The sequence below is a fragment of the Emys orbicularis genome, chromosome 8 (assembly GCF_028017835.1).
Source record: "Emys orbicularis isolate rEmyOrb1 chromosome 8, rEmyOrb1.hap1, whole genome shotgun sequence".
Taxonomy (NCBI): domain Eukaryota; kingdom Metazoa; phylum Chordata; order Testudines; family Emydidae; genus Emys; species Emys orbicularis.
The window spans coordinates 99,321,837-99,348,965 of NC_088690.1; the positions used below are offsets into that span (position 1 = coordinate 99,321,837).

Below are 27,129 nucleotides of genomic sequence, written 5' to 3' on the forward strand. Positions count from 1 at the left end.
AAAAACTTCCTCCAGGTCTGGAATCTGTGTGACACTTGATCTCATTTCCCTTCAGACAGGTGCATCTCTTCTGTGTCCTGCCTTATCTCTGTCACTATATAGACCAAACCAGGCCTTGCGTGGGGCCGTGCAGAACAGTGCTACTGTAGCGTTTCCAGCAGTGATCATGAGGGGGGTGCCAGCTATCATCCTGTTGGCTGTATTTTTGAATAACAGAGCCTCTACATTTGAGGAAGGGATTTTTAAGGAGTGGGAGCTGCGGGAAGCGGCGCGGGCCTCAGAGATGTGCTGGCCACCACTTCCCGCAGCTCCCATTGGCTGGGAAAGGTGAACCACGGCCATTGGGAGCTGCGGGCGGCTGTGCCTGTGGACGGCCAATGTAAATATGTTCTCATGGCCCACCAGTGGATTACCCTGACAGGCCGCAGGTTGCCCACCACTCACCTAGATCCTGTTTCTATTATAATTAGGGATTTTTGACTCATCCTCATTAGGGTATCTGAGAGTTATTTGTACACAGGGTATTGATTTTTTTCCTCTCCTAATATCCTGCAGATCCCAGCCTTATTGAAGATGAAGTCTTGGATACTATCACTGCTCTTGACCTGCATTAGCTGCACATGGCACACGCAAGCTGAATTTTTCACCTCTATCGGTAAGGAAAGAGTCAGTACAAAATAACTTGATGTTGGAGCACAGTGTATAAAATTCTTTAATGCACACAAAGAAGGTTCTCTTTTGGTAAGCCTCAAACTGTAACCCCATCCGACAGGGTTTACGTTAGAGAATGTTACACCACTGCAAGCCTAATGCAATAGTGTAGAGCAGGTTTTGTGCCGGGGCCACTTACTGCTTGCTCACCAGTGATGAGCAAACTGGTGCAGATTTCTCTCATACAGAGAGGGCCTCAGTTTTGAATAAACCATGCAAAGTGAAAAGATGACTCATTCTTTGCTGTTAATTGGCGTTGCGAACCTATTCTGGCTTGAGGATGGCACTTAAACCTTACCCCTGAAGGTTTAATGCTAAATCACTGAGTAGCTAGGAAACCTTTTTAATAAAAAAAAAAATCTTTTTACGTGTAAGAACTTCTTAGAATTTGGGAGCCTAATATGGTAGTTTTGAATACACAAAGAGTGATGACTTGTATCCTTTTCACACTACTTCACATGAAATTTAACAACATGTAACAAAGCTTCAGGGTAAATTCACTAGCATTTCTTGCCAATATCATTATGACTGTTTCTCTCTGACCTCGGATACAATGACTGGGCCTACACATTGCCCAATTTAAATAGATTGTTTTTGAAAAGTTCCATTTATGGACAGATGAAGATGAGCCACAGACAGGATTGATAATTGCTTCTAGTAAATCTGTGTTCCCTCATTTGAACTGCACACAGATGAAAAGTTACAGAATGTATTTTACCTGTATGATTAAAGTGGAATTCGTATACTATGGCTGAATTGTTTCTGCTTCCCTCTCTTCAGTGTGACCTGATTTTAAAAAACAAACAAACAACATTCTGCAATGAGAATTACTTTAAGCTGTTTTGCAACAGATGTCAGTTACTGCACATGCTGGGTGCAAAAAGAGGGCAAAAATAAAATCATGTGGTTTTTTTCCCCCCCCTGCCCCCTACTTTACAACAAGTCTTTTCAAGTCCTCCTATAAATTGTACAGTAAATTAATCAAAAATGTCACATAGAATAGCTGGAAACTTTGAAAACAATCAGACTAATGGTTCTAGCCCAGGCTTCATTAGTTTCTTCTGTTTAATAGCACTGTCTCAGTATACAGACCTCAGAACACTGTTGCTTATGCAGGTAGATTGTTCAAAAGCACCTCAGAGATTGAGACGGACAAGGTCCTGTTAACTTTCAGTGGGACTTATGCTTCTGTATCTATAATGCTGTACTGTGAATAGTGCTCAATATTCAATTGTGATTTTAATGGCTTCAAAAAGATTTATGCCCCATTTAAATCACTGGAGTTACACTGGATGGACATCATGCCTTGATTAGACTTCTGCTTAATTTTGTAAAATTCCTCAGAAGAAAACCTATTGAGTCTCATACAAAACAGATTGCTCTAAGCTGCATTTAAATATCTGTGATGAAAATAGATAGAAACTGATTGGTAGTCTTTTTTTTTTTCTTGGCAGTTAAAGCTAACTTTTGATATGCAGTTGTTGTGAATGACCTTCTCCTGGTCTTATATTTCCCCATTTGCCAGTCTGACTCAGGCTGAACAGAACTTATTTCTGGATTTTACCTAGGACTGCTGCTTAATTATGCATCAGTCATAATTACTTAGTAATGCTGAAAAGAAATCTGCAGCTATGTTTGTCAGTCCAATCAAATCATCTATGTGTGTGTTCAGCTTTGGTTGCCAAAAAATCAAGGGCTTCTCAGTAAAACGCAAAATGAAGTAAGATTTGTATACTAGCAATCTCCATTAGGAGACTGTCTGCACGTCGGTTAGACTGAGAGCGTCAGACTGTAAGTCTTTTATATTTATTGTTTCCACAGTTACCATTTGCAAGCCACATACCAAGGAACTGCAATTCTAACTAGTGCATGTGGCATTGACTAATAAACTCGCACTAGGACCTAATCTGTGTCCACATGCAGAGCAGATGCCATGACAATTATTTTGACCACTAACTGTGTTGCTTCTAGCTGTAATTATGCCAAATCTCTTTTGACTGCACACAGGTGCAAGTAACTAATATTAAAATCATTCAAAGGCAATGAAGGGGTCACAGCAAAGTTCCTCCAGAAGACACTAAGGCTGACATTTTCAAAGCCACCTAGAGGATTTGGACACCTGGTTTTAACAGGAGTTCTGTGTCCCAGTCTCTCGGCTTTTCTCGTTTTAGCCTCAAGGTAGTAAATTGCTTGAGCCTGAATATGCTGATTCTTCAAGCCGTTTTACTAGCTGTAGAGTGTCTGGGATGTTTCCCCTCTGTGCCCGTGGGAAAGGGTAGTCCCTTGTTTTACTTGTGTAATAAAGTTTCTCCTTCCATTGTAGGTCAGATGACAGACCTGATTTATGCAGAGAAAGATCTGGTGCAGTCTTTAAAGGAATATATTCAAGCAGAAGAATCTAAACTCTCTAAGGTTAAAAGGTAAGGGGAAGGATTGCATAACAAATCTGCACTTCTCCATATTTTATATGTTGACTGTACAATATCGTCTTTTCTCCATCTCTCTTTTGCTGGCCTGGATAGTACTGCCCCTGCTTTCCCCAGTGCCTGACCAAGGCAGAGGGATAAATAAGAGCAAGCAGGCTGAGGCTTATTCTAGCAAAAGCAGGGGTGAGAGAGATCCCCGCTTTAGGTGTTCTTTTGGACCTTTGTTGTACTCTCAAGTACTGGCAATGGCCAGGAGTGCATTTTCCATGAGTTGAGATGTTGGACCTTTTCCTCTTGCAAGAAGACTTTGCCCTAGTTATCTATGCCCCTCTCAGCTGGACTGTGTCAACATGTTATGGTTGAGCTACCCTTGTAGACCACTCAGAAGCAGTAACCTTAAGGCAGAACATGGCAGGCTGCTGTTTAGCAGGCCCACAATGAGCACTTTGCACCCCATGTGTTCCATGCTGCACTGACCTTATATTTACTTCCAATGCAGCTCAAGGTGGCTTCTGATCTATAAAGTCTTATATATTCTGGGCCCTGGCTGCCTCAGAAGGCACTTGTCTCCTTGTACATGACAGCTGAGATGTTCCTGCCGATCATCCCTGTTTAAATGTCCCTGAAAGCAGATTGTATGAATTTGTTCCTATTCATCTATTTAAAAAAGAAAAAAGTTAAGTTCACCCAGAGCATTGAGTGTTGGCATGTGTTTTGTGAATAGGGATTACAGCATCACAGATAGAGGAACAACACTCAGATAGTTCTGTACAAGATTTAAAGCCATTTTTTCAGGGCTAGATTTTAGAAGTGCTATTCACCTATAATTGGGGCCAGATTTTCTAAAGTACTCGGAGCTTATTCTCAATGGGAACTTCTGGGTGCTGAGAATTTATGAAAATCTTGCCACTTATTTAAGTGCTCCAATGGCTATTGAGCTCTCTTGAAAATCTGGCCATTAGGGGAAAAGTAATCTACATCCCTTACAAGTTTTGAAATCCAGTCAATATATTTTCCTTTAAAGGGAGATGGTCAGGTCAGTTTAGATTTCAGATGTAGGTTTTGGTTACAACAGCTTTTGCATGAATGTCAGCAGAAATGTCTTTTGTGTATGTTTTAAAATTTCAGCTGAAATTTAATTTCAATAGAAATAGTTAATTTAAAAAAAAAATCCCCCCCAGTGTTTGCAGCCTAAATGTTGCAGCATTCTACTAATATACGAGAACAAGAAACCAGAGCTCATTAGATACTAATTATAGGCAAAAATGAAACTGCCATATTGTGATAAAATAAGGGCCAGATTCTGCCACCTTTACTCACTTAAAGTGTTACTTTACTATTCAGTTGGTCTCATTGGTTTCACTGGGGCTGTTTATGAAGTAAGATACTACTCAACGTGATTAAGAGTATGAAAATTTGGCCCACCTTTTGTACAGCAAAACCCCCCCAAACAACGTAAATAGAGAAAATTAAATTACTAAAATTGAAAGAATATGAAAAATCTAAAGAATGTTACTTGGGGATAATTGCAAAAGTTTATACTAAATTATCCCTACTTCAGTTGGAACCATTATTACATTCATGACCCAGTGATTATGAAACTGCAAGCTTGCAAGTGGAAGCTTATGGACTGTAGTCAAGGATCTTGCTTTGAGCAAAGCTCTTTTATTGTCCACTTGTTAGTTTTGCCTCGGTAGCGTGCTCAGTTCCCACTGCATATTGGAGAGAGAAATGTGAAGCTCTGGTGCATGCGCAATGGTTCAGCTAAGAGATCAAATAAAGAGAGGGATGAGGGCACGACTGTATCATTAGTGAAGTACCATATAGCTGACTAAAATAAGAGTTCATCTATGACACTCAAAAGAATATTAGGACTCATCACTATCATTTTTGAATTTGCCAACTTACTGCTGCATGAGCGTATGATGGAACTATGTTCATTAACCTATTAGAAGAAAAGAATCCTAATAACTTGAAAAATTAAGAGGTCTGTCTTCCCATCGGTGTGCATGGATGACTCCCATAAGAGCCTAAACAGCTTTTGGAAAAGCAAACAGATTTTGTGGTGTTAGTAAATGAGAGCGACCTTTTAAGAATTACAGTGTAGTTCATCTTGCACTATGTATCTTTTTCAAAATTCAACATGATATAAATTGTTGGCTGAGACATTAATGCAAATAACATTTGTGCCCAGTGGCCTTAAAGGTAGGAAATATTATATTTTATTGCAGTTAAAAAAATCAATTGTGCCATGATTCACCCTTACAGAGTTAAAAGTAAGTGGCTGGCTATATATAGCAAAGACAGCTGGCTATATATAGCAGAAGGAGCAATTTGTTTTTAGATGTGATGACAATAAGGAAGACATGCATTCATAAAATGATCTCAGATTGAGACATGCTATTCTTTTTCCAGCTGGGCTGAAAAAATGGATGCACTGACCATGAAATCAGCTTCCGACCCAGAAGGTTATCTTGCACACCCAGTAAATGCATATAAATTGGTGAAGCGTTTAAATACTGATTGGCTGGAATTAGAGAATCTAGTTCTTCAGGACTCAACAAGTGGTAAGGTGTTAAAGGGAAGAAAATAGTTTCTGTAACTTTGCTGCAAATCTGCTTTTTCCTTCCCTTGCTCATATACTGGAAATCTGCAAACTTAATTGTTGTGATTTCAAATACTGTTGCCTGAGTTGTGTGAAACTTATAAACTCTGCTGCCCAGACTGGATCTCCAGGGGCTTCTGATCTGCTCCAACATAAACAGTTGGCAAACATTATAGAGTTAATGTCTATATATTCCTCTATTATTCATGAGTTTATCCTTCTAAAACTGTTCCATAGCTAACCCTGCCTCTTACTGCATATTCTTCACAGAGAACCTGTCTTAATCTTGCTTCCTTAAACTTAAACATTTTTAATGTCAGTTTATTTTTATTGAACTTTCTGAAAGTGAAAGAAGAAAAGGAGGAAATATTTTTCTTTGAACTCCACTGCATGTTTTCTCTTTCCATTCTGCTTATGCTAAAAGTTTAGATGCTTTGAAGTCTGTCTGTTCAGCCAAGAGTTTTATAGCGGTCCTGGAAGAAATAAAATTGTGAACTTTTCTAACGACTAGATCACTGATTCCACTAAGCACTTACCCCTGTCTTTAATTTTGCTCTTGAAGATTTCTCTCTAATATTTTGTAAAATCAATACTATTGTGATTGACATAACACTTAAAATAGAAGTCAGAACTTTCATTTTCTTCCCTTATTTTTTTCTTATTTTTTTACAACCTTTCATATAATTTTGGATAGCTCAACACTTAAATTATTTTGCTTAATGCACTTGAAGTTCTTCCTTTATGCAACCTGTTTTGTTAGTTACTGTGTTGAAAGAACAGAGAGACTATTGAGAGTATCCCTTTAAAATGAATGCACTGTGGCTCTGCTCTTATCACCTTGTATGATGTTGGTCCAGCCCTCTCTGTTTCATTTTTTGCTATTAAGATGACCCCAAATGAACACTTAACTTGACCTAAGTTTCTTTACTTTCTGACATTTTCACTCTTTGTTAGAGATGGGTTGAAGCAGTTTGAAAATACATAATCAGGCCTGAACCTCAGCCCACGTACCAAACTAAAATGAGATAAGTACTCAGTCTCTCCCCAAACAGCCCCTTTGAAAAGTCATCAGTGGGATCTGGGAAGGTCTGGGAGCCTCTCTTGGGTCATCTGAGGTCTTCACATCTCACAGAGCTCCTATGGATTAGCAGATGCTTGACGTTCACAAAGTTTGGAGGCCTGCAAAGGTTCAGCAGAGAATGTTGAGATCCTACGTCTGCCTTGGTGGAGTGTTGCCAAAGAAGACGTGAGGGAGGATATTGTGGGAGCGGGAGGGGTGTTAAGAAAAGGCATTAAGGGAAAATGAAAATTATTAGGTTGAGGCTATAATATCCATCACCTTACTTTGTTAATGGCGAATCACACAAGAACTGAGCCATCTTCTGTTAATGCCTCTGATTTGAGCTCATAAGCTTTGCCTTTAAACCAAGATATGTATATAACTGAAGAGTCTGACAAGAGGGTTGTTTATGTTTAAATCTCCACTGTTTGATTCCCATTGAGGATGTGTTGCAAAACAAAACGCATGTTCCCAATCCTGGGCCAATCTGGTATTGATTATATGCAATTGAGTTGTGGAGTCATGTTAACTGTTTCTTCTTTTAACTTCTTTTAAAGGTTTTATCGCGAACCTCACAGTTCAACGCCAGTTCTTCCCAACTGAGGAAGATGAGACAGGCGCTGCTAAGGCTCTAATGCGTCTACAGGACACATACAGACTGGACCCTGAGACCATGTCTAAGGGAAAACTACCAGGTAATGGTACCGCAGTCTCCTCTGCTTGAAGATTCAGCTTGTATTAAAGAAGTGATTTTATTGACATGTTCATGATGGCAGCGTTCCAGGAGACTGGGCAAAAATTTCAAAAGCAACTGAGAAGTCCCTTTTCAAACATCCCTTAGAAGCACTTGCAAGCCTGAATCTCATTGAAAGTCAGTGGGATTTAGGCTCTGAAGTTATTTACTGCTCTTGAAAATTTTCCTCATTAGCTTGTCCCCTATTCAGAAAAGGATGGGTAGTGTTATGAAACCTTGTGTTGTATTTGTCTCCAATGGAATAAAATTCTGCACCAGTTAGCACATTCTGAACAAACTAAACAAATAATAAAGTGGTTTAAATGGAGTTTTCATTGAGCAGCTCATCAGCAGACATGACAGGAATCCCTCCAGAAAATGGCTAAACAGCCTCCTATCTCTTCTGTTTATAGTTCTTATTATTATCAGTCAGTCATTGAGTGTCAGGCTCTGAGAATAAAATGAAAACTTTGGGAATCAGGGCTTCTTACTGCCTTTCCACTTTTTAAAGATCTTTAGTTATTAATTCTAACCTTTTTCAGTTGTGCTCAGCATTAGCCTAGCTCTGCTCTGCTGTGACTTTTGCTGTTGACTGCAGTGGGAGCACAGTCTGGCCAATTCTGAGCACTATTGATAATCCCTCCTTTCATCTAATATAATTTCTATATTAACACATCAGATAGTTAGCATAGTGTTTTAAGGTATGTCTCCTTCTGACAGTGTCAGATGTCCCAAGTTTAAGTTTTCTGGGGGCCCTGGAGACAGAAGTGCAAATTATACACAGAAGCTTAGAAGAGCAGTGGAAAGTGTCGTGCATTCTGTACTACTGGTTGCAAGTTGAAATTGGGTTTAATCCGCTGCAGACCTTAATATGTAACTGGCCTTAACATCTGTGAACACAGACACGTGCATTTGGGGGAGGGATAGCTCAGTGGTTTGAGCATTGGCCTGCTAAACCCAGGGTTGTGAGTTCAATCCTTGAGGGGGTCACTTAGGGATCGGGGCAAAAATCTGTTTGGGGATTGAGCCTGCTTTGAGCAGGGGGTTGGACTAGATGACCTTCTGAGGTCCCCTCCAACCCTGATATTCTATAAAAAAAAAAAAAAAAAAAAGACAAGTTTGTGAGTACTAGCCCTTTAAGACCGGGCTACCCCATTCCAGGAATTCTGACGCAAACAAGGGCCTGGAAATGGTAGAGAGCAGGTATTGGGAGACAGGAAATGGCCCTGAGAAGGAGTAGTTAGTATCTGGGGCAAAACTAGGTTACTGTTTCTTTATAGACCCAGGACTGGGAGCCTTGTGGTATACAGTGAGGGTAGGCTCCCCCCTCGTCCACTCAGTCAGTCACCAAACTGGCAACCTGACACCCTGGGCAGAAACAAAAGGGTCCCTGTTCTCACTGGGCAGAGGGAAGAAATAGAGGCAGTCTGTTTGCCAGTGCACTGTTGAGCCCCAGGAGGACAAGGGATGACCCAGCATCTCCTTTCCAGGCAGTGCAAGGGGAATGGAACCCCACCACCCAGGAGACACAGGGCGGAAGGACTTTTGCTGTCAAGGCTCTTTTGGTTGAGAGCTCTCTTTTTTGAAAGACTTCTATGGTCAGCCCTGCTGAAGCTGGACCGGTGGAACTTAAAGGGCTTGCTGAGAGAGAAAGGGAGAGGGCCTTTAAGACCATCACACAGTTCAAAATGGAGGTTTCCTAAATGTCTGAGCACTTGCTCCTTCTTGCATCCAGCTGCTAAATCAAATTAAGAGCAGCTAAAATTATCCTATATAATTTCCTAATATTACCTTTCCCTGTAAGCAGCTACTACCATAGGGATGTTATCTGCTTGGCAGTGGGTGGAGATGACACTCTCACAATTAAGATAAGGTCCATACCGTGAAAGTGATTGAGAAATCCTGGTGGAAGGTCATGAATTTTGTTGCCATGAAAGCCTCAGGCCGCCATCCAGTCACATCCATAACATTTTGCAAAGAAATTATTTTCACTAAGCCTAGGAGTGCAAGTGTAGCTACTGTCCCTAGTTTCTGTATGCATTCCCAGAGCAGGCATCTCCACCAAAGCCAAGTAATCTTTTCCAGCTCATTTTGAGAGCATAGTATATTACAGCAGTAGCATAAATATGCCTTCTTGTGCCGACTACACACGTGTGGGGCTGAGAATGTGAGCGACCCTTATCGTGGTGTCAGATTTGTGCATACGTAGGTCAGACAAGATGGCTTGTGTGTTATGTCTTTTAACTAATGTCTTCAGTGACTAGTAGAAATAGATTTGTGCGGGCACAAACTCTTGCTTTACTTTCAAAAGAAAATGCTAATTACAGTAATTGGAGCCCCATCCTGCCATAATTATTATTGTAGTAGGTAAGGACCAGAAACAGGGGTTAGGTTCTCATTGATATTGTAGTCGCTGTACAAGCAAATACACAGAGATAGCCCATACCCCGGAGAGCTCCCAATGAGAGGAAGGATGGCTTGGTGGGCAGGGTGTTAGGCTTGGACTTGGGAAACCTGGGTTAAATTCCCTGCTCTGCTACAGACTTCCTGTGTGACAACGAGCAGGTCACCTAGGGCAGTGGTTCTCAAAGTAGGTCCGCCGCTTGTTCAGGGAAAGCCCGTGGCGGGCTGGGCCGGGGGACATGCTAGCCGCCCTTCCTGCAGCCCCCATTGGCCTGGAGTGGCGAACCGCAGCCAGTGGGAGCCGCGATCAGCTGAACCTGCGGACGTGGCAGGTAAACAAACCAGCCTGGCCCGCCAAGGACTTTCCCTGAACAAGCGGTGGCCCTAGTTTGAGAACCACTGACCTAGGGTATGTCTACACTGTGTTTTAAAACCCACGACAGCAAGTCTCAGAGCCCAGGTCTGCAGGCTTGTGCTGTGGCGCTAAAAATAAACGTGTAGACATTGCAGCTGGGGCTGGAGCGCAGACCCTGAAGCCCACCCCTCATCCTGGGGTTCAGAGCCCAAGCTCCAGCCCAGGCCCAAACATCTACACAGCTGTTTTTAGTGCTGTAGCACCAACCCAAGTCTCTCAGCTCTGAGCCTCACTGCTGCTTGCTGTGTAGTAGTACCCTTAGGTCTTGTCTACACTACGGGGGGGAGATCGATCTAAGTTACGCAACTTCAGCTACGTGAATAACGTAGCTGAAGTTGACGTTCTTGGATCTACTTACCGCGGGGTCCACACTACGCAATGTCAACCGGAGACACTCTCCCATCGACTCCCCCTTTCGTTTCTTGTTCAGGTGGAGTACAGGAGTTGACGGGAGAGCAAACGGCGGTTGATTTAGCGGGTCTTCACTAGACCCGCTAAATCGACCACTGATGCATCGATCGCTGCGTGTTGAACCCCTGGTAAGTGTAGACAAGCTCATAGTCTCTCTGTGCTGCAGTTCCCCATCTGTGAAATGGGAATAATAGCACTTCCCTACCTTACAGGGGTGTGGTGAGGAGAAACATTAATGATTATGAGGTGCTCAGATATGCTATTTGGGAGTCAGGTAAGTATCATAGATGGAATGTAGGCTAGAGCTCACAATTCTATTTTTATACAAAACTCCCATTGACTTCCACAGGAAATAATCACATGGAGCTATGTCAGGATATGGCTCTTAACTCTTTAAGGTAAATGGATTTTGGAGAGTGGTAGAGGATCTGAAATCTTGGCAGGGTGTCCCCTTTTAAAAACCTTTTCAAACGAGATCAGTATTTATAAATATCTCCCAGCCAAAAATATTTTCACTCAAGATTTGCAAAGAGCACTTATAGTTTGTTTTATTGATAAATTTAGGAACAAAATACAGATCTTCTTTGACAGTGGACGACTGCTTTGGCATGGGGAAGACTGCTTACAATGAAGGAGATTACTATCATACGGTGCTGTGGATGCAGCAGACATTGAAGCAGCACGATGAAGGGGAAGATGCAACCATCACCAAAGTGGAGATCCTGGACTATCTCAGCTATGCCGTCTTCCAGCTCGGTGACTTACACAGGGCCGTGGAGCTCACCAGGCGCCTGATTTCTCTCGGTGAGAAGTACAAATGATTCATTTTTCTAAAGCCAGGGAGGAATGGGATGTACCGTAAGTGGCAGTGCCAAGAACACCCATGCTCCAGTCAGCACAATAAGATTTACGGAGAAATGTCCTACCCTGTGACACACAATAACATTAATATTGGGTACGACAGCCTGTTTGTATAGAAAGCCCTCTTCAGTTCACTCAAAGCTGACCCCAAAAGCAAACACACGTCTGACGTGGTGCAGCATCAATTGTGTGTACTGTCTGTCATGGAAAGAGGCTTTTTGTTGTTAGTGGCGGAAGTTTGTATTGTCTGAGGCCTTTCTCTCCATATTCAGCTGACTCTCTCAGGATGCTGTTTTCTCTACTAAATCTTACCGAATTCTCTGCTTCGTTACGAGGTTCCTTCATTGTTTTTAATGCTTCTTTATGCCAAAAGAAAAGGCTTTTGCCCACAGGTTTTCAAGGGACTGGATTTTTCAAATTCTTAAACGAACTTGGTTAATTAGGCTTTTAAAAACCACTGTCTTTAGCTCATAGCAGATCAACTTTCATTTCTTCCTTCTTAGTAAGAGAGTGAGCTACAGGTTAAGTCAAATGGGAAGGAATGATTGTACCTGGCTGTGTGACCTAGCCAATCTGAAATGCAAGGTATGTATTCTTCTCCAGGTCATGCCCTAATCAGCTGTGTTATGTGGCTATACACTGGTAAACAGTTGCTGTCTTTTACCCCAATGTTGGCTGCACCACAATAGGGGGTAAAGTGATCTTTATTTACACCTCCCCCCAATCCCCAGCTTAACTTTGGAAAGATCTTGGGGATCAAAATCCCCATATAAATGTGAATGTGTATTACTGTTAAATATAAATACAATCTTCTGTGCCAGGGCCTGGGCAATGTCTGCAAAGCACAAATAAATCGTCCTTATCACCATCACACAATGGGACAGATTTGGCAGTGGCTGCTCAGAGAGGCTCAGTGGTGTTATCAGTATAAGGAGGCTTGGCCAATACTTACCTGCACTCTTTGATGCTATCCTGTGTGGTTAAATAAGTAGAGCCCTGCAAATCTGCGGATATCTGCAGATGCAGATCCAAATTTTATATCTAGAGCCCTGCAAATTTTGGATATCCGCTTGATATCCACGAATATCTGCAACCGTGGATATCCGTATCTGCAGACCATGTTTGTATCCGAGCAGAACTCTATAAATAAGTGCTCTCAGGAAAGCTCAGAATTATTTACAGTATAAAATAAAAACTGGGCAGAGGGAGAATTGTTCTTCGTGTCTGTCTCAAAACTGCCTTAAGCTATTAATGAGGACCAGGGAATTATTTATTTCTTGGTTCAGACAGTTAAAATCTATTGATGATGCCTGTAGACACATCAGAATTGATTTAACCTAAATCCTCACAAGATGGAAGAGGTCTAATGCTGTTAGTATTGCAAGATAACTCCTTTAATAAACCTACTACATGGCACAGTCCTGAAATTTTTGCTAGAGATTGGCTCTTACCAAAACCCCAGTGTTGACCATCCGCAAACTTCTGGAGATATTCTTGTCCAGATTTGAACTTTGCAGCTCTGATCCATCTTTAGCCTTCACTCAAGGCAACATTGTGCCTTGCACATGGAGCATGGGAGGGGCGGGGGAAAGGGGCAGTGCAGTAACTGGACTAACTCAGCCAGACCTCCTCCTCGTACCTTCAGCATGCACCCACCTCAGAGGGAACTCTGCTATCTGTGGAGAGGATGCAGCATATTGCCAACTTGGCCTGGCGGAGCAAAGTGGGAGTGAAGGTCAGGGCTCGGACCTTACCCCAGACATTCCCACTCTCTTTGAAACTTGCAGTGCCTGTGTGGGTGCTGGTGGGGACCGTGTTCTCCAACAGGATAACAGCCAATTCTCACAGTTCCTTCTTTCAGTGGCTGTGCGCAAGGATTCATGTCAGGATAGGGGACAATTAGTCTGTTTCAACTCTCTCATCTCTAGAAGAACATGTTCAGAAATATGTAAGCAAAAGTCACTTTGTAAGAATCACTTTTAGGTGGCTTAATACTTTGCAGTACCTTCTTAATCTCAGTCTCAAATTGAAATGGGAAAAAGAATTTAGCCTTACCATTTCAACAGAAACCTAGGAGGATATCTGGCTTAACGTGAAAGATACTTCAGGTTCTTCTTCCTTGTGATTCGTCCAGAACAAGATATTAAACAGGTACAACTGGACTCCAGAACGTTAGTTTAAAGCTGGATTGCAATGTACAGCTCATATTGGAGATTCAAACAGCCACATGCCAACCTTTCATATATCCTATACCTGTCAAACAATGCATGTGGTCTGCAACATCACGTTCAGTGCTCTCTCAAAAACTTTAATGTCACTATCTTTCCTTCTCCAAGCTTGTGCATTTTAGGGGTGCTGGATGAGTTGGTATTGCCAGTTAACATTAAGAAATGGATTACAGTAACTAATGGGCAAAAGAGTTATTTTAAGAAAATGGTAATCTGCAATTCCTCCCTCATACACAGACTGGCTTAGTGAGCTCTCTACTATTGCATTAATGGAAAAAATTAGTCTGTTTAATAGAAATGGTTGGGAAAAAAATATGAGGTGGCTTCGTCACACATGAAACTTTTTTGCATCCTTTTGCAGTTTAGTTGATATTAGTCCCTGATATTTATAGGTCATATTCTCACTTATTTGTCTATTTAGTTACTTTAATAATTGATGCCTTGAATGACTTCTTATGGGTTCAGAGTTTTGCAGGGGGGTGGTTCTTCAGGTTTTGCAAGTAAAGAACGATGAATTCTTTTATTTATATGCTACTTACATCTTGTGCGTATACTTACATATATTTTGTTTTTGTTGTGTTTATATTTTATATAAAAACATACAAATAAAATTAAAAGGATTACAGCCACTTCTGCAAGAGGACAAAAGAGGTGAAGAAACACCTTGAGCTCTCCCTCCGATTTATGCAGCCGATCTGGCTTTCAGTTCTCATGGATTTCAGAGAGGGGAGCCCATTGTGTATGTTTGTGCCTCTGGTCTAAAACAATCTATATCTGGAGGATGCTGGCACGGGCAGGATTGCTGGTGCAGTGTTGATGGGATCAAGGCTTTCTCTGACTAGGTTACTGAGTTAGGACGAATTAATTCCATTTTTTTTTCTTTTCATTCCCCCCAATCAAGATTCTGCTCACGAGAGGGCAGGCAGCAACCTGCGATATTTTGAGAAGTTGCTGGAGAAAGAGAGAGTGGCAAAGCTATTAAATAAGACGTCAACTATAAGAGAATCGGCAATACAAGGTGGGGTTTATGAGAGACCTGCTGATTACCTGCCAGAGCGTGATACCTATGAGGCTCTCTGCAGAGGCGAAGGTGTGAAAATGGTGAGAGAAGTACAAAGTGCTGACTTGGGATGTTCTTCCTACAGTACACGTTGCTGTATAGACTGTGTCCTGGTAGTTCCTATGGCTTATAATAAAGTTTGCAGTTTGATTTGTAGTGTTCCCTTCCAAAGCTACTTTCCAGAACACATGCTCCCTGCCAGATGCCACTGCCCCAGCAAGTATGTAACTGTGCCATCAGCAAGGGGTCTGTTTTCAAAAATCATCCCTTTCTATTCAGAAATATTCTGGGGGAAAATTAATAAAGGAATAGAAAATGTCTGCCTGTGAGGGGAAAGATGCAGTAGGTAAATTGAATCAACCACAGTGGTTGTGGTAGAATTTAGGTGACTCACTGGAATCTCTTTACCATGATATCATTGGAGTTTCTCTAACTCTGCATTTGGGATTCAGAATAGTGGGAACTCTGTGATTATCCCTAAGAGGTATCTGCTGGTGAATATTGACCTCTTAATGGTGGCCTTTGTATAGAAACAGAATCCATTAACTTTCTAGCTGTTCCATCTCGTGTCGGCCCCTGAGTAAATGGAAGTCATTATTCTTTTTTAAATTACTATTATTTAAGCAATCTGCATAGTATCAATTTTTAAAAAATTCTCCTCTTTCTCTATCCCCATCATTCTCCTATAGACTAGCCCAGATGTTTACTTTTCTCTGCCTGTAGATGGTGAAAGGAACATAGTTTTGATGACTCTGCTTCTGCGGTACATAGGAAGCCTGTAGGCTGTGGTTTCTTGTCCCCCTTAGGTAGCAGCAGCCCTTTCTGACTGGGCTGGGTTTCTGTATGTATAAGTAGGCTCACTGATGCAGGGCTTAGGTTCTTCCTAATGCGGAGTCATTTAGATATTGCACTTGGAAGAGTTGAGAGCATGTTTCTTAATTAAGTCCACACTGGAACTTCCAGCTGTTTAACAACTAAGCGTTCGGAAGTCATAATATAAACCTACATAGAAAAAAGTGCTCTCCGCTGCTCATTCACAGGGTGTTGCAAACGATTGTCCTTCCAGTGTGTCCGGTCAGCCATTCTGAACACTCATTGTAGCTGGGTGTGCTAGAAGCTTTTTTCTATCAAGGGTCTATCATGCTTTAACTATTGTTGAAATCAGTTGTCTCTGTGGGGCAACCATTTTAATCGCCATTATAGAGGGCAGAAGGGGAGTAGTCTCTGATACCTGTCTTCCAACGTGGCTGTAATTCCTAGGTTGGACACTGCTTTGGGGTCTTCTAGACTTTTCTTTTCTTTAAAAAGAACAGGAGTACTTGTGGCACCTTAGAGACCAACAAATTTATTTGAGCATAAGCTTTCGTGGGCTTTTGATGATGCACTGGAGAGGTTAATAACAGAACGCCACTAGCCGTCACCTTCAGCCCCTAACTAAAACCTCTTCAGCGCATCATCAAAGATCTACAACCTATCCTGAAAGATGATCCCTCACTCTCACAAATCTTGGGAGACAGACCTGTCCTCGCTTACAGACAACCTCCCAACCTGAAGCAAATACTCACCAGCAACCACACACCACAGAACAAAAACACTAACCCAGGAACCTATCCTTGCAACAAAGCCCGATGCCAACTCTGTCCACATATCTATTCAAGTGACACCATCATAGGACCTAATCACATCAGCCATGCCATCAGGGGTTCGTTCACCTGCGCATCTACCAATGTGATATATGCCATCATGTGCCAGCAATGCCCCTCTGCCATGTACATTGGCCAAACCGGACAGTCTCTACGCAAAAGAATAAATGGACACAAATCTGACATCAGGAATCATAACATTCAAAAACCAGTAGGAGAACACTTCAACCTCTCTGGTCACTCAGTAACAGACTTAAAGGTGGCAATTTTGCAACAGAAAACTTCAAAAACAGACTCCAACGGGAAATTGCTGAACTTGAATTAATATGCAAACTAGATACCATCAACTTAGGCTTAAATAGAGACTGGGAATGGCTGAGCCATTACACACATTGAATCTGTTTTCCCATGTTAAGTATCCTCCCACCTTCTTGTCAAACAGTCTGAAATGGGCTATCTTGATTATCACTACAAAAGTTTTTTTTCTCCTGCTGATAACAGCTCATCTTATTTAATTAGCCTCTTAGATTTGGTAAGGTAACTCCCACCTTTTCATGTTCTCTGTATGTATATATATCTCCTACTATATGTTCCATTCTATGCATCCGATGAAGTGGGCTGTAGCCCACGAAAGCTTATGCTCAAATAAATGTGTTAGCCTCTAAGGTGCCACAAGTACTCCTGTTCTTTTTGCGGATACAGACTAACACGGCTGCTACTCTGAAACCTTTCTTTTCTTTGTTTCAGCAGTCTTGCTGCAAAGCCTTACACATAAAATACAGAATTCTAGCGAGTTGGCTACTTGCTTTGTCATTTGGTTTCCATAACCTGTAATTTATAGAGGGTAGAATGTCACAGCTGTTACTTGGTAACATAGGGGAGAAAAGACTATTCGCTACTCTTTACTCACAGAAGATTGTAAAATAACAATCTGGGCCTTTAAATTTTCTAAGCCAGATAGTGTGGACATTCAGTTTCCCAATATCTTCGGTAACACAGTATAGAGGACACTTTGGTTTTGGTCTTAAACATTTAAAGAAAACAAATATGTGTGTGTGTGTTTGGGGACTTATATTTCAGACACCTCGGCGACAGAAGAGGCTGTTCTGCAGGTACCACAATGGAAACAGAAATCCCCATCTGCTCATAGCTCCCTTTAAGGAAGAAGATGAATGGGACAGCCCCCATATCGTCCGATACTATGATGTCATGTCTGATGAAGAAATAGAGAAAATTAAGGAGCTGGCTAAACCAAAAGTAGGTGTCCCCTCTTCTACTGTTTCCATCTCACCAACGCTTGCTGTTTCAGCATTTTATCTCTAACAAGGAAAACTGAGCAAGTGGATTCAAAATGTCTAATTTCACATCCTGGACTATACAGTGCAGCTAAACTACGTGCGATGAACTTAAGGGTAAAACTTTCAAAAGCAACCTAAGTGATTTAGGAGCCTAATGCCCAGATTTGTAAAGGTTTTTAGGCGTTGCTTTGCTCAGTGTTGCGGGGCCTAAGTTTCATTTTCAAAAGTGATTCATAAAGAGCCTAAGTCCCATTAATTTTCAGTGGAGACTTAGGCTCCTAAATCACTTTTTTGAATACTATGCTTTTGAAGATTTTACTCTAGGGCATATCAAACAAGAATCGGAGAAATAACATTGCTTCGGTTGTTAAACGCTTCCTCTTTTGTTTCTTTGGAGGTATATTTTTATTGGGTTTATTTGATGGGGTTTTTTTTATGTTTTTTTTTTTGGTTGTAAAAGCAATGTATTCCACCCTAAAACAAAGTATGTTAACCAGGATCTCAGTCTGATCTAGGCTGTGTTTCCATTGATGAATGGAGCTGCAGTGTTCTTCTGAAGTTATTGGTACAGGATTATTGCATTGCATAAAATATAACAAATAGAGCATGCTTTTGTGTGCTCAACAACAGCTTACAGTCCTGAATGCTGGAACCTGTTATGAAAGAGGAGTATTGGTCAAGGTGAGGGCTCGACCTCCTTCATTTCCAAAGGTGCTTTAGGATCTCTAACTTCTACCTGGACAGCTGGGAAGAAGAGGGCTTGGTTCTTCAGCACCCCCTTCTCTGCCCTTAGGTGCATATCAAATGCAGTGCCAGCGTTGATTATGGGCTCAAGTCTTGGTGTGGTACCTTTTTACCCAGACACTTTTAAGTTGTAGTGACACCATATATCATAAACGATGATATATTGTGTAGTACAGCTAATATGAACCTAACGACAGGTTTCAGAGTAGCAGCCGTGTTAGTCTGTATCCGCAAAAATAACAGGAGTACTTGTGGCACCTTAGAGACTAACAAAAAACTCGTACAGATACAGACAGACATCATCTTCTGATGCATCCGAAGAAGTGGGTTGTAGCCCACGAAAGCTTATGCTCTAATAAATTTGTTAGTCTCTAAGGTGCCACAAGTACTCCTGTTATTTTTATGAACCTAACGTTTCTGGTGCTGCAATTGTCTTCCTTTACTTGCTAAACTGCAAAAGGGAAAATAATGGCAGTTCAAGACCAATTATAGATGTTAAGCTAGATTCATTCTGCTTTGCAAAGTCTGGCAAGACACTAAAATTAAAAGCATTTATATTGATTGTTATATAATGAATTATTCATGTTAATCGTTTCTTCTAGCTATTGCTGTAAACTATGCAATTAAAATACCAGTCAGGATAACCTTTCTGCATGTATTTCTGAATGAAATATTTTAAGATATAATTGGAAATGGAGTGAGAAATCGATACCTTTTAGGAACATGAATTATATTTAGTACGTTTCTGAAGCTAGATTTCTGTGTGTATCAGCCAAGTGTCGTGGCAGAAAATGTTATTTCTCTTTGAAGACTCGCACCTCCATTAACTTAAATCTTTTTCCTGATGCTTCACCATGACTTCATGCTGTAAAACTGTCCTTGGGACTTCAAAACCTTCAGATAAAACAAAAATTCAAACTAGCCTCTACCACTGGAAGTTTTTTCTAGTCTGGCAAAGCAAATGGGCTATAAATATAATAAGACAATAATCAACAATTGACTTAATTTAGTGTTTGCGCAGTTCAGGATTTCATTTATGAAATCACTTCCCGGTCTCTCTCACCAATTTTACATCAGTGTAGCTCCATTAACTTCAGTGAAACTACTCCCCATTCGTCACCAGTATATGTGAGATCAGGATCAGGCCCAGGGTGTGTAGGTAAATGTAATCATATTAGATGAGTTTATAAATATTCCCGCATAGTTGTTCACAAACTTAATTTTTCAGCATCTGTCTCAAACCTAACTGCTGGACTTACTTTGAAACCCATGGTGTTATGCCCAGAAGGGTGGAAAATATAACATTATGATGGGATAATTCCTAAATAAAATTATTGTAATTTCAGCCAGGAAACTTTATTCAGTAATCATTAAAGTTTTACAGGCAGAGCTCTGTGAGGTAGTGTGTTACTGTCTTGGATTTGGAAAGGTTGGGAGCTCCCATGTTATCCCTAATATTCTAGAATATCTCCTCAAGAAATCTCTCCTCCCAGTTCCAAACATTATCTGCAGGTTTAAATGTTCCAAGACTTTGTCTTTGAAGAAAAGCAACATGCGTGTTTGAGACGGGATAGCTGTTCAGAGTGACGAGGTGTTTTTCACGCTCAATTTGCAACATACAGTCATTTTTTAGTCAAATGTTAAAATTGCCTTCTAAACTAAATGAATCTGTTCCTAACTGTCAGCTGTGAACCACTGGAAGCATCAATAAAACTGTTAATTGTACAGGCCTGGATTGCACTGGGACAGGTGTCGCATGGAAGCATATAGAATGTAATCTTAAATTTTAATAATGGCTTCTTCATAATACAGATGTACCAGATTAGACAAAGGTGCATCATAGAGAGGAATGTATAGAGCCTTACTGAACTCAGATTTATAATGCACAGTCAGGCTGGGTTCTAGGAAAAGCTGTGCTGTTGAAATACTGAAGAAGCAGCCTGGGGTGGGGCTGGAGAGAGAGAAAACTGAAAGTGAACTGAGACTTCTGCGTGAAAAGAAAAGCTGTTGTGCTGTTAAGTAGGAAAGAATGGAATTTATAGTAAAGCAGAATTTTAATAAAGATGCTATAAAGCCCAGAAACCATATATTGCACACATTGTGTATTGGTTTAGGAATGAAATCTGGGGTGTTTTTGTTTTGTTTTTAATCCGCTATTATTAATTATATGTTGTTGTCAGGTCTACTGTGAGCTGAATAAACAGTTAAAGTCAAGAAGACCAGCTTTTACAGAGAAATGGAGTATTCTAGCACCACACAAATGAGATACCAATTAATAAGTTTGTAGCCAGGCATATTTTAACTTCTCTTCTTGTTCAGGTCAACTGGTGACCATAGAAAGAAACCATATGGGGAACCCAAAGGAAATAGAGGGTAATGAGGAGTTTGGCAAGCTAAATTATATTACAGAAAGCAACTTCATTGTCCAAATAAAGAAAAACATTGTCAGCCTGACTTCCCTGCTGTGAATTATGGAGCAGGATTCTGGAACAAAATACCAAATTAGTCAGAATTATGGGGAAAATTGTGCCAAGAGCTGCGGGTAGAGACAAGAAACCTAACAAGCAGATTGGAAGGGAAACAGGAGAATGACGCATTTGGGGAAATATGAAGGAAAATGTGATTATGGATTGGAAAAAGATACAAACGTGTAGAAAGATTGTGATTGAATGGGGGGGTGACATGTAAGTAAGTGGGTTTGGCACTCTTCATCTTCAAAGTGATGTAACTTGTTCATCCCAACAGCATCCCTGTAGTGTAGGCAAAAATTATGCGTCTTACAGATGGAGAAACTGAGGCACAGTGAAGTGAAGTGACTTGCCCACGGTCACACAATAAGACCATGTTAGAGCTGTGATTAGAACTCAGGAGTTCAGTGTTCATTCTGCTAGGCCACAGTGCGGAACATTCTCACCTGATCCAGCAGCAGATACATCCCCAGCCCAATACTCTTGTTCCCAGCACTTGTGCCTAGTAAACCCAACACTAAGAGAAATAAGAGCTGGAAATGAGCCTGTGCACTTCCAGCGAGGCAATATCCATCAAGTACACAGGTTGAGGACTTTCTTGCTCTGATGAGCATGCTCCCTTGTGATGTCAGTGAGCTGGATCTTGTGAATTCCTTAGCTGCCTGCACTGTAATGCCTAACCTACTTCATAACAAAGTCATTGTTTTTCTCACCTGCTCCTTGAGAATACTGAATGCAATTCTTGTGATCTACCCCAGCCCACCTTTCAAATAGTCTGGCTGAATCCATAGAATATCCAAGAGTTAACTTGCTTTCTTCTCTGTCAGTAAGGATGCAAACTTCATGGGTCATTAATTTTCTGTTGTTTCTTCTTGCTGATCGTGACCCAAGCCATACTCCAGACAACAGGAGTTTCCAAACCTATTCGTCAAGCAACGTCAAATTATAGCTTTAATGGATACCATGGTTTATGCAGCCCCTTAGCCAGATTCTAATCAGGAGGGTGACCGCTCTATCTGATACACTTTGCATCATAGACTGTTCTAGTGTGAAATCAGAATAAGCTCCAGATTGGAGCTAAGAATTTCACTGAGAAATATATCTAACCCAGGAATTCGGAGTCTGGCAATTGGGGAGGGAAATAGACAATTGGTAGAATTTTGAAACAGCGTTGTTTTTTTTTTTTTTTAAACTATTTATTCTTTGATAATTTTGTCCCTGGCATTTCTTTTGACACAGTTGGCACGAGCCACAGTACGTGACCCCAAAACAGGTGTCCTCACAGTGGCCAACTACAGGGTATCAAAAAGGTAAGATGACTGTGAAAGAGCTTGCATCCTACTGTTTTGTCTTCAAACTCCACTCAACCTGAAGGCAGTGCTGTAGCTGTCACTAGTCCACATGCTCTTCTTAACATTCTTCCCTTGTCTGCCTGCTTTAATTGACAATTTAGAATGAAGAATGCTATCTATCTGATTAGATCGCTTTAATTGCATGTACTGTATTTTATACTACATCTAAGATTAGGCAGTGAGTTTTATGGCCTTTAATTAATGCTTTTTGTTTTTGAATTCTGGAGGTTGAATGTGTGCAAATTCTGGTGCCTTAGGTGCTTTATGAGACTCATATAGACAAGAGCCTCTATTACTTTAAATAGCAATAACACTAATATTAACTCTAAAGATACTTTACTTTAATTCTGAACTTAAGGATTTATGAATCCTTATGTTAAATGTACAATTTAGAATAATATAATAGAAATTTAATATGCAGGATTTTTGTGTGTGGAGCATCTGTCCAGCTTTACTGATCTAAAAACACAAATATTTTTGTCCCTTTCCTTTTGGCGACAAGAAGACCTGTACCAAATGGTTTTCAAACAAAACTCAAAATATACAGTTTGGAATATCGAGCAGTATTATAATACTTTGCACATAAAGTCTCACAACACCTTGCTGACGTTGAAAATTGTTATAACAGTTATGTCTCTAGAAAGGTTAAACCTTCATAGATTAATATATTTTAAAGATCAAAAGGGTCCATGTGGTCATCTGGTCTGATCTTTTGCATAAGCCAGGCTATAGAACTTCCCTGAATTAATTACTTCTTTAAGTTCAATACCTGTAGTTGAACTAGAGCAGCGGTTCTCAAACTGTGGATCGCGACCCCATTTTAATGGGGTCACCAGGGCTGGCTTAGACTTGCTGGGGCCCAAGGCCGAAGCCAAAGCCCGAGCTCCACCGCCCAGGGCTGAAGCCAAAGCCCAAGGACTTCAAACCTGGACGGCAGGGTTCAAGTTATAGGTCCCCTGCCTGGGGCTGAAGCGCTTGGGCTTTAACCCCCCTTCCTGCCCAGGGCATTGGGGCTTTGGCTTTGCCCCTCACCTAGGGCAGAGGGGCTTGGGCAGGCTCAGGCTTCGGTCCCCACTTCTGGGGTCGTGTAGTAATTTTTGTTGTCAGAAGGGGGTCGCGGTGCAATGAAGTTTGAGAACCCCTGAACGAGAGCATATCTTTTTAGAAAAACTTTTAATGGTGAATAGAGAGGTTTGGAGACTATACAATGTAACCACGTCAACACCCTTTTAAATCCCTCCATTGCCTTCACTCTACTGTATCAAGTTTGAGGGTCTACACTTAGGGTGACCAGATGTCCTGATTTTATAGGGACAGTCATGATTTTTGGGCCCCCTCTCCACACCCCTGCCTCCTGACAGGCCCCCCCAGAACTCCCGACTCATCCAACCCTCCCCCCAGCTCCTTGTCCCCTGACTGCCCTGACCCCTATCCACTCCCTGCCCCCTGACAGACCCCAGGACTCCCATGCCCCATCGAACCCCCTCACTCCTAACCACCCCCCGGGATCCCACCCCCTATCCAATCCACCCTGTTCCCTGACTGCCCCCACCCCTTATCCAACCCCCCCAACCCCGGACCCCTTAACATGAGGCTCCTAGCAGCATGTTTGGCTCCGCGCAGAGCCAGACATGCTGCCCAGCGGGAGCGGGCTGCCCCGCCCCTCAGAATGCTGCACGCGTGGCGGCATGGCTCCGGATGAGCGGGGAGCGTGTCTGCCTCCGCGCAGAGCCAAACACTGCCCCGCGGGAGCACGCAGCCCCAGCACTGAGAGTGCTGCGCGCGCGGCGGCATGAGAGGCCGACGACTTGCTGTGCTCGGCCCGGCATTCCGGCCTGGGAGCGCGGACCTCGGGGCTTGGTACACTGGGAGAATGGGGCCATTTCCCCACCCCTGCATTAGGGTGTGCCTGGGCACACCCTGTGTGCACACCTATGCATATTATATTTCCTTTTTAAGGTTAATCAGTCTTATCTCCTGTCCCTCCCTCGTCAAGTTCCTGCAGAGCATTTGCTCAGTTTCTGGATGAGTGCTAGGCACTAATCTGTGCTACACTAAGGCTGGTTGCTGCCGGAGTAAGCCAGTAGATTGTAAACGTGATGGGGAAGGGCAGGAAAATCTTCCAGCATTTCAAGGCAAGATTTCCATTGACTTCAGTGGGCTTTATGTCAGGTCCAGTGAGCCCAGTTGCTTCTCTCTATTGCATCAGTTCACATGTTAAGTTCATCTTCTCAAGGAAAAGGACGTTTGTTATTTCCCGTTCCCTTCCCCCAGTATCAGGAGGGCCAGGACTGTGGGTTTCCTCAGGCTTAAAGGCTGGTTGTGCTACGTTTCAACTGCAGCATGAACATTTTCAATCTCCTAGTCTTCTGATTATTACCTCTACCCTACTTCCTTGCATGATGTTTTCCGCCTCCTTTGCTGGCTCTGTTTTCATTTTTCTTGTTCAGGAAAATCAGACCTATATAGAGAGTATCCAGCATCCTGCAACACTGTCACACAGCATCTTCTGAGGGAAAGTCTTTTTTGAAATCCAAAAATCAATCAGATTTTGCACCTAGACAACCAGAAACATGCACCTAGATTTCCAATGCTAAATCTCAAGGTGGAAATGTTCCCTGGAAGTTTTGCTTAAAGGCCGAGATCACAAACTGAGTCATGTGCTAAAAACAGAATATAGTGATTTGATAAGGGGAGGAGGGAATCACGGTGATGTCTCCATCTTGTGTTATCTTGGGCAGAGATATCTGATGGACAGGGCAGTCTGTGGTTGCAGGACAGGTTTTAACGGAAGGCACATTTTTTTTTTTTTTTTTAAACTAGTGAGTAGAATGGGTTCCTGTTATCTAGCGGTTGGCAGAATAACTGCACATTTCAGGAACAGCAGACATGTTTATGTGCTTAACACAACAAAGGTTTGCATAGCAGCCAGGTCAGTACAGCTTCAGCTGATGGTGATGGGTTGCACTGGCCCAAAAAATCCATGTGCTTGTCTTTACCGTCTGTACCCCGTAGTTGCAGTCTCTTCAGTCCTCTTTGCCAGTGTATATGAGAGTAACATTTTTCAAAACAAACCAACTTCATCAGCATCACAAGCCTGCAAAACTGCATTCTCCCAAGTTTGTGGGTTGTTGTTTTTTTTAGATGATCACAAGATCTGTAGCTGGTTCCTCATTACAGTTAACTCCATAACTGCCACGGTGGTTCTGGATGCACCATAAAAACCTATCAGAATCTTTGAAATCACTATAGCTCTTGAAAAGCTGCAAATCGCTCAGCTTTTTCACCTATCAAGATTTTATATAAGGGAGCACTTTTGCCGCTGATTTGCATAAGCCACATAAGCTGGCGTTGCTCCAGCTTTTCAAAAGTTACTGCCTTTGACTGTTCTTTGCATATATGCTCTGTCACACTTTTCAACAAATAAATAGTGTCAGCAAGTGGCCAGCACCTCAGACAATGAAGCCTAAAATGTCTCAAATTGGGGAACTAAACTCAGAGAAAATGAGAAAGTTTTGGCTTACGTGTGTGAATAAGAATGTTGATGGCCCTTTGCTAGGCCTGGAAGCTCTTTACTGTATTCTCACCTTCTAGTTTCGAGAAAGAGCACCCACTTTTTGCAGTTTTTATTAGTAAAAGTTTTACTATATCTGTGCAAAAACCAAAACCAAAGCTTTCACACCTGCCTCTGCTGTCTGTGAACGAAACTAAATTTGAAGTACTTCGCAGGTGGCAAAACCTTGCAGAAACCACCAAAGGTTCTGGTATAGAGTCACATGTGGTAAAGCTGTGTCTGGCAGAGTGAAGGAGTATGCAGTGTAGTGGGAGTCGGGTTGGTCCCAGGATATTAGAAAGACAAGGTGGGTGAGGTAAAATAATGAAGTAGGGCTGTTGTGAGTCTAACGTTGGATTTCTCATTTATTTTTTGCTCTTTTCCCCTCGCCTCTGTACCCAGTTCATGGTTGGAGGAACACGATGACCCTGTTGTTGCCAGAGTGAATCACCGAATGCAGCATATCACGGGACTAACAGTAAAAACAGCTGAACTATTGCAGGTTGGTTCTGATATTTCTTACCTGGGTTAACATCGCAATGTTCTGTAAGCAGCTTCCACGCGCGCCAGTCAGTCGGGTGGGGCAGGATTTGGCCTTACATGGAAGTGAGTATAGGAAGGGGATATTTTCCCAACCATCTCACTCAACAGGTATCAGAAGGCCTAAGCAACGCAGAGCCAGCACATTCCCATGGTGTGGGTGGGCAGGGACCCCATGAAGAGTGTCAGCGTAGGCATTCCACTTCCTGCTACAGAGCCGTGCAATGGGGCAGTTTGTTCTCCCTGTGGATAGCAAACATGGAAGGATAGAGGGCAGCCAAGGAATAAGACGTGGAGCCAGAGAATCTGCATCACTGGCAATCCATTAGCCAGTACTACCATTTAGAGGGAGGTGCAGCAGCCCCACCCAAGAGGGGGATTCTTTTTCTTAGTTCAGCAGCGATGTAGGTCCATTTAAAGCAGTGGTTCCCAAACTAGGGGCGCGGCTTGTTCAGAGTAAGGCCCTGGCGGGCCGGGCCGATTTGTTTACCTGCCGCGTCCGCAGGTTCGGCCGATCGCAGCTCCCAGTGGCCGTGGTTCGCCGCTCCAGGCCCGTCCCTCGGCCCGCACCGCTTCCTGCAAACCGCAGCCACTGGGAGCTGTGATCAGCCGAACCTG

At 42.2% G+C, this 27,129-nt stretch overlaps 1 protein-coding gene across 2 annotated transcripts in view; it reads left to right on the forward strand.

Moving 5' to 3' along the window:
* Positions 1-573: 573 nt before the first annotated feature.
* P4HA2 (prolyl 4-hydroxylase subunit alpha 2) overlaps positions 574-27,129 on the forward strand; it is a 36,598-nt gene continuing 10,042 nt past the window's right edge. For both annotated transcript variants that reach the window (XM_065409612.1, XM_065409613.1), the window contains exons 1-9: positions 574-655; positions 3,035-3,131; positions 5,553-5,704; positions 7,360-7,497; positions 11,329-11,568; positions 14,755-14,954; positions 17,637-17,813; positions 22,306-22,376; positions 26,374-26,473. In XM_065409612.1, the coding sequence (XP_065265684.1) occupies positions 574-655; positions 3,035-3,131; positions 5,553-5,704; positions 7,360-7,497; positions 11,329-11,568; positions 14,755-14,954; positions 17,637-17,813; positions 22,306-22,376; positions 26,374-26,473 (1,257 nt within the window). The remainder of the gene's footprint in view (positions 656-3,034; positions 3,132-5,552; positions 5,705-7,359; positions 7,498-11,328; positions 11,569-14,754; positions 14,955-17,636; positions 17,814-22,305; positions 22,377-26,373; positions 26,474-27,129) is intronic.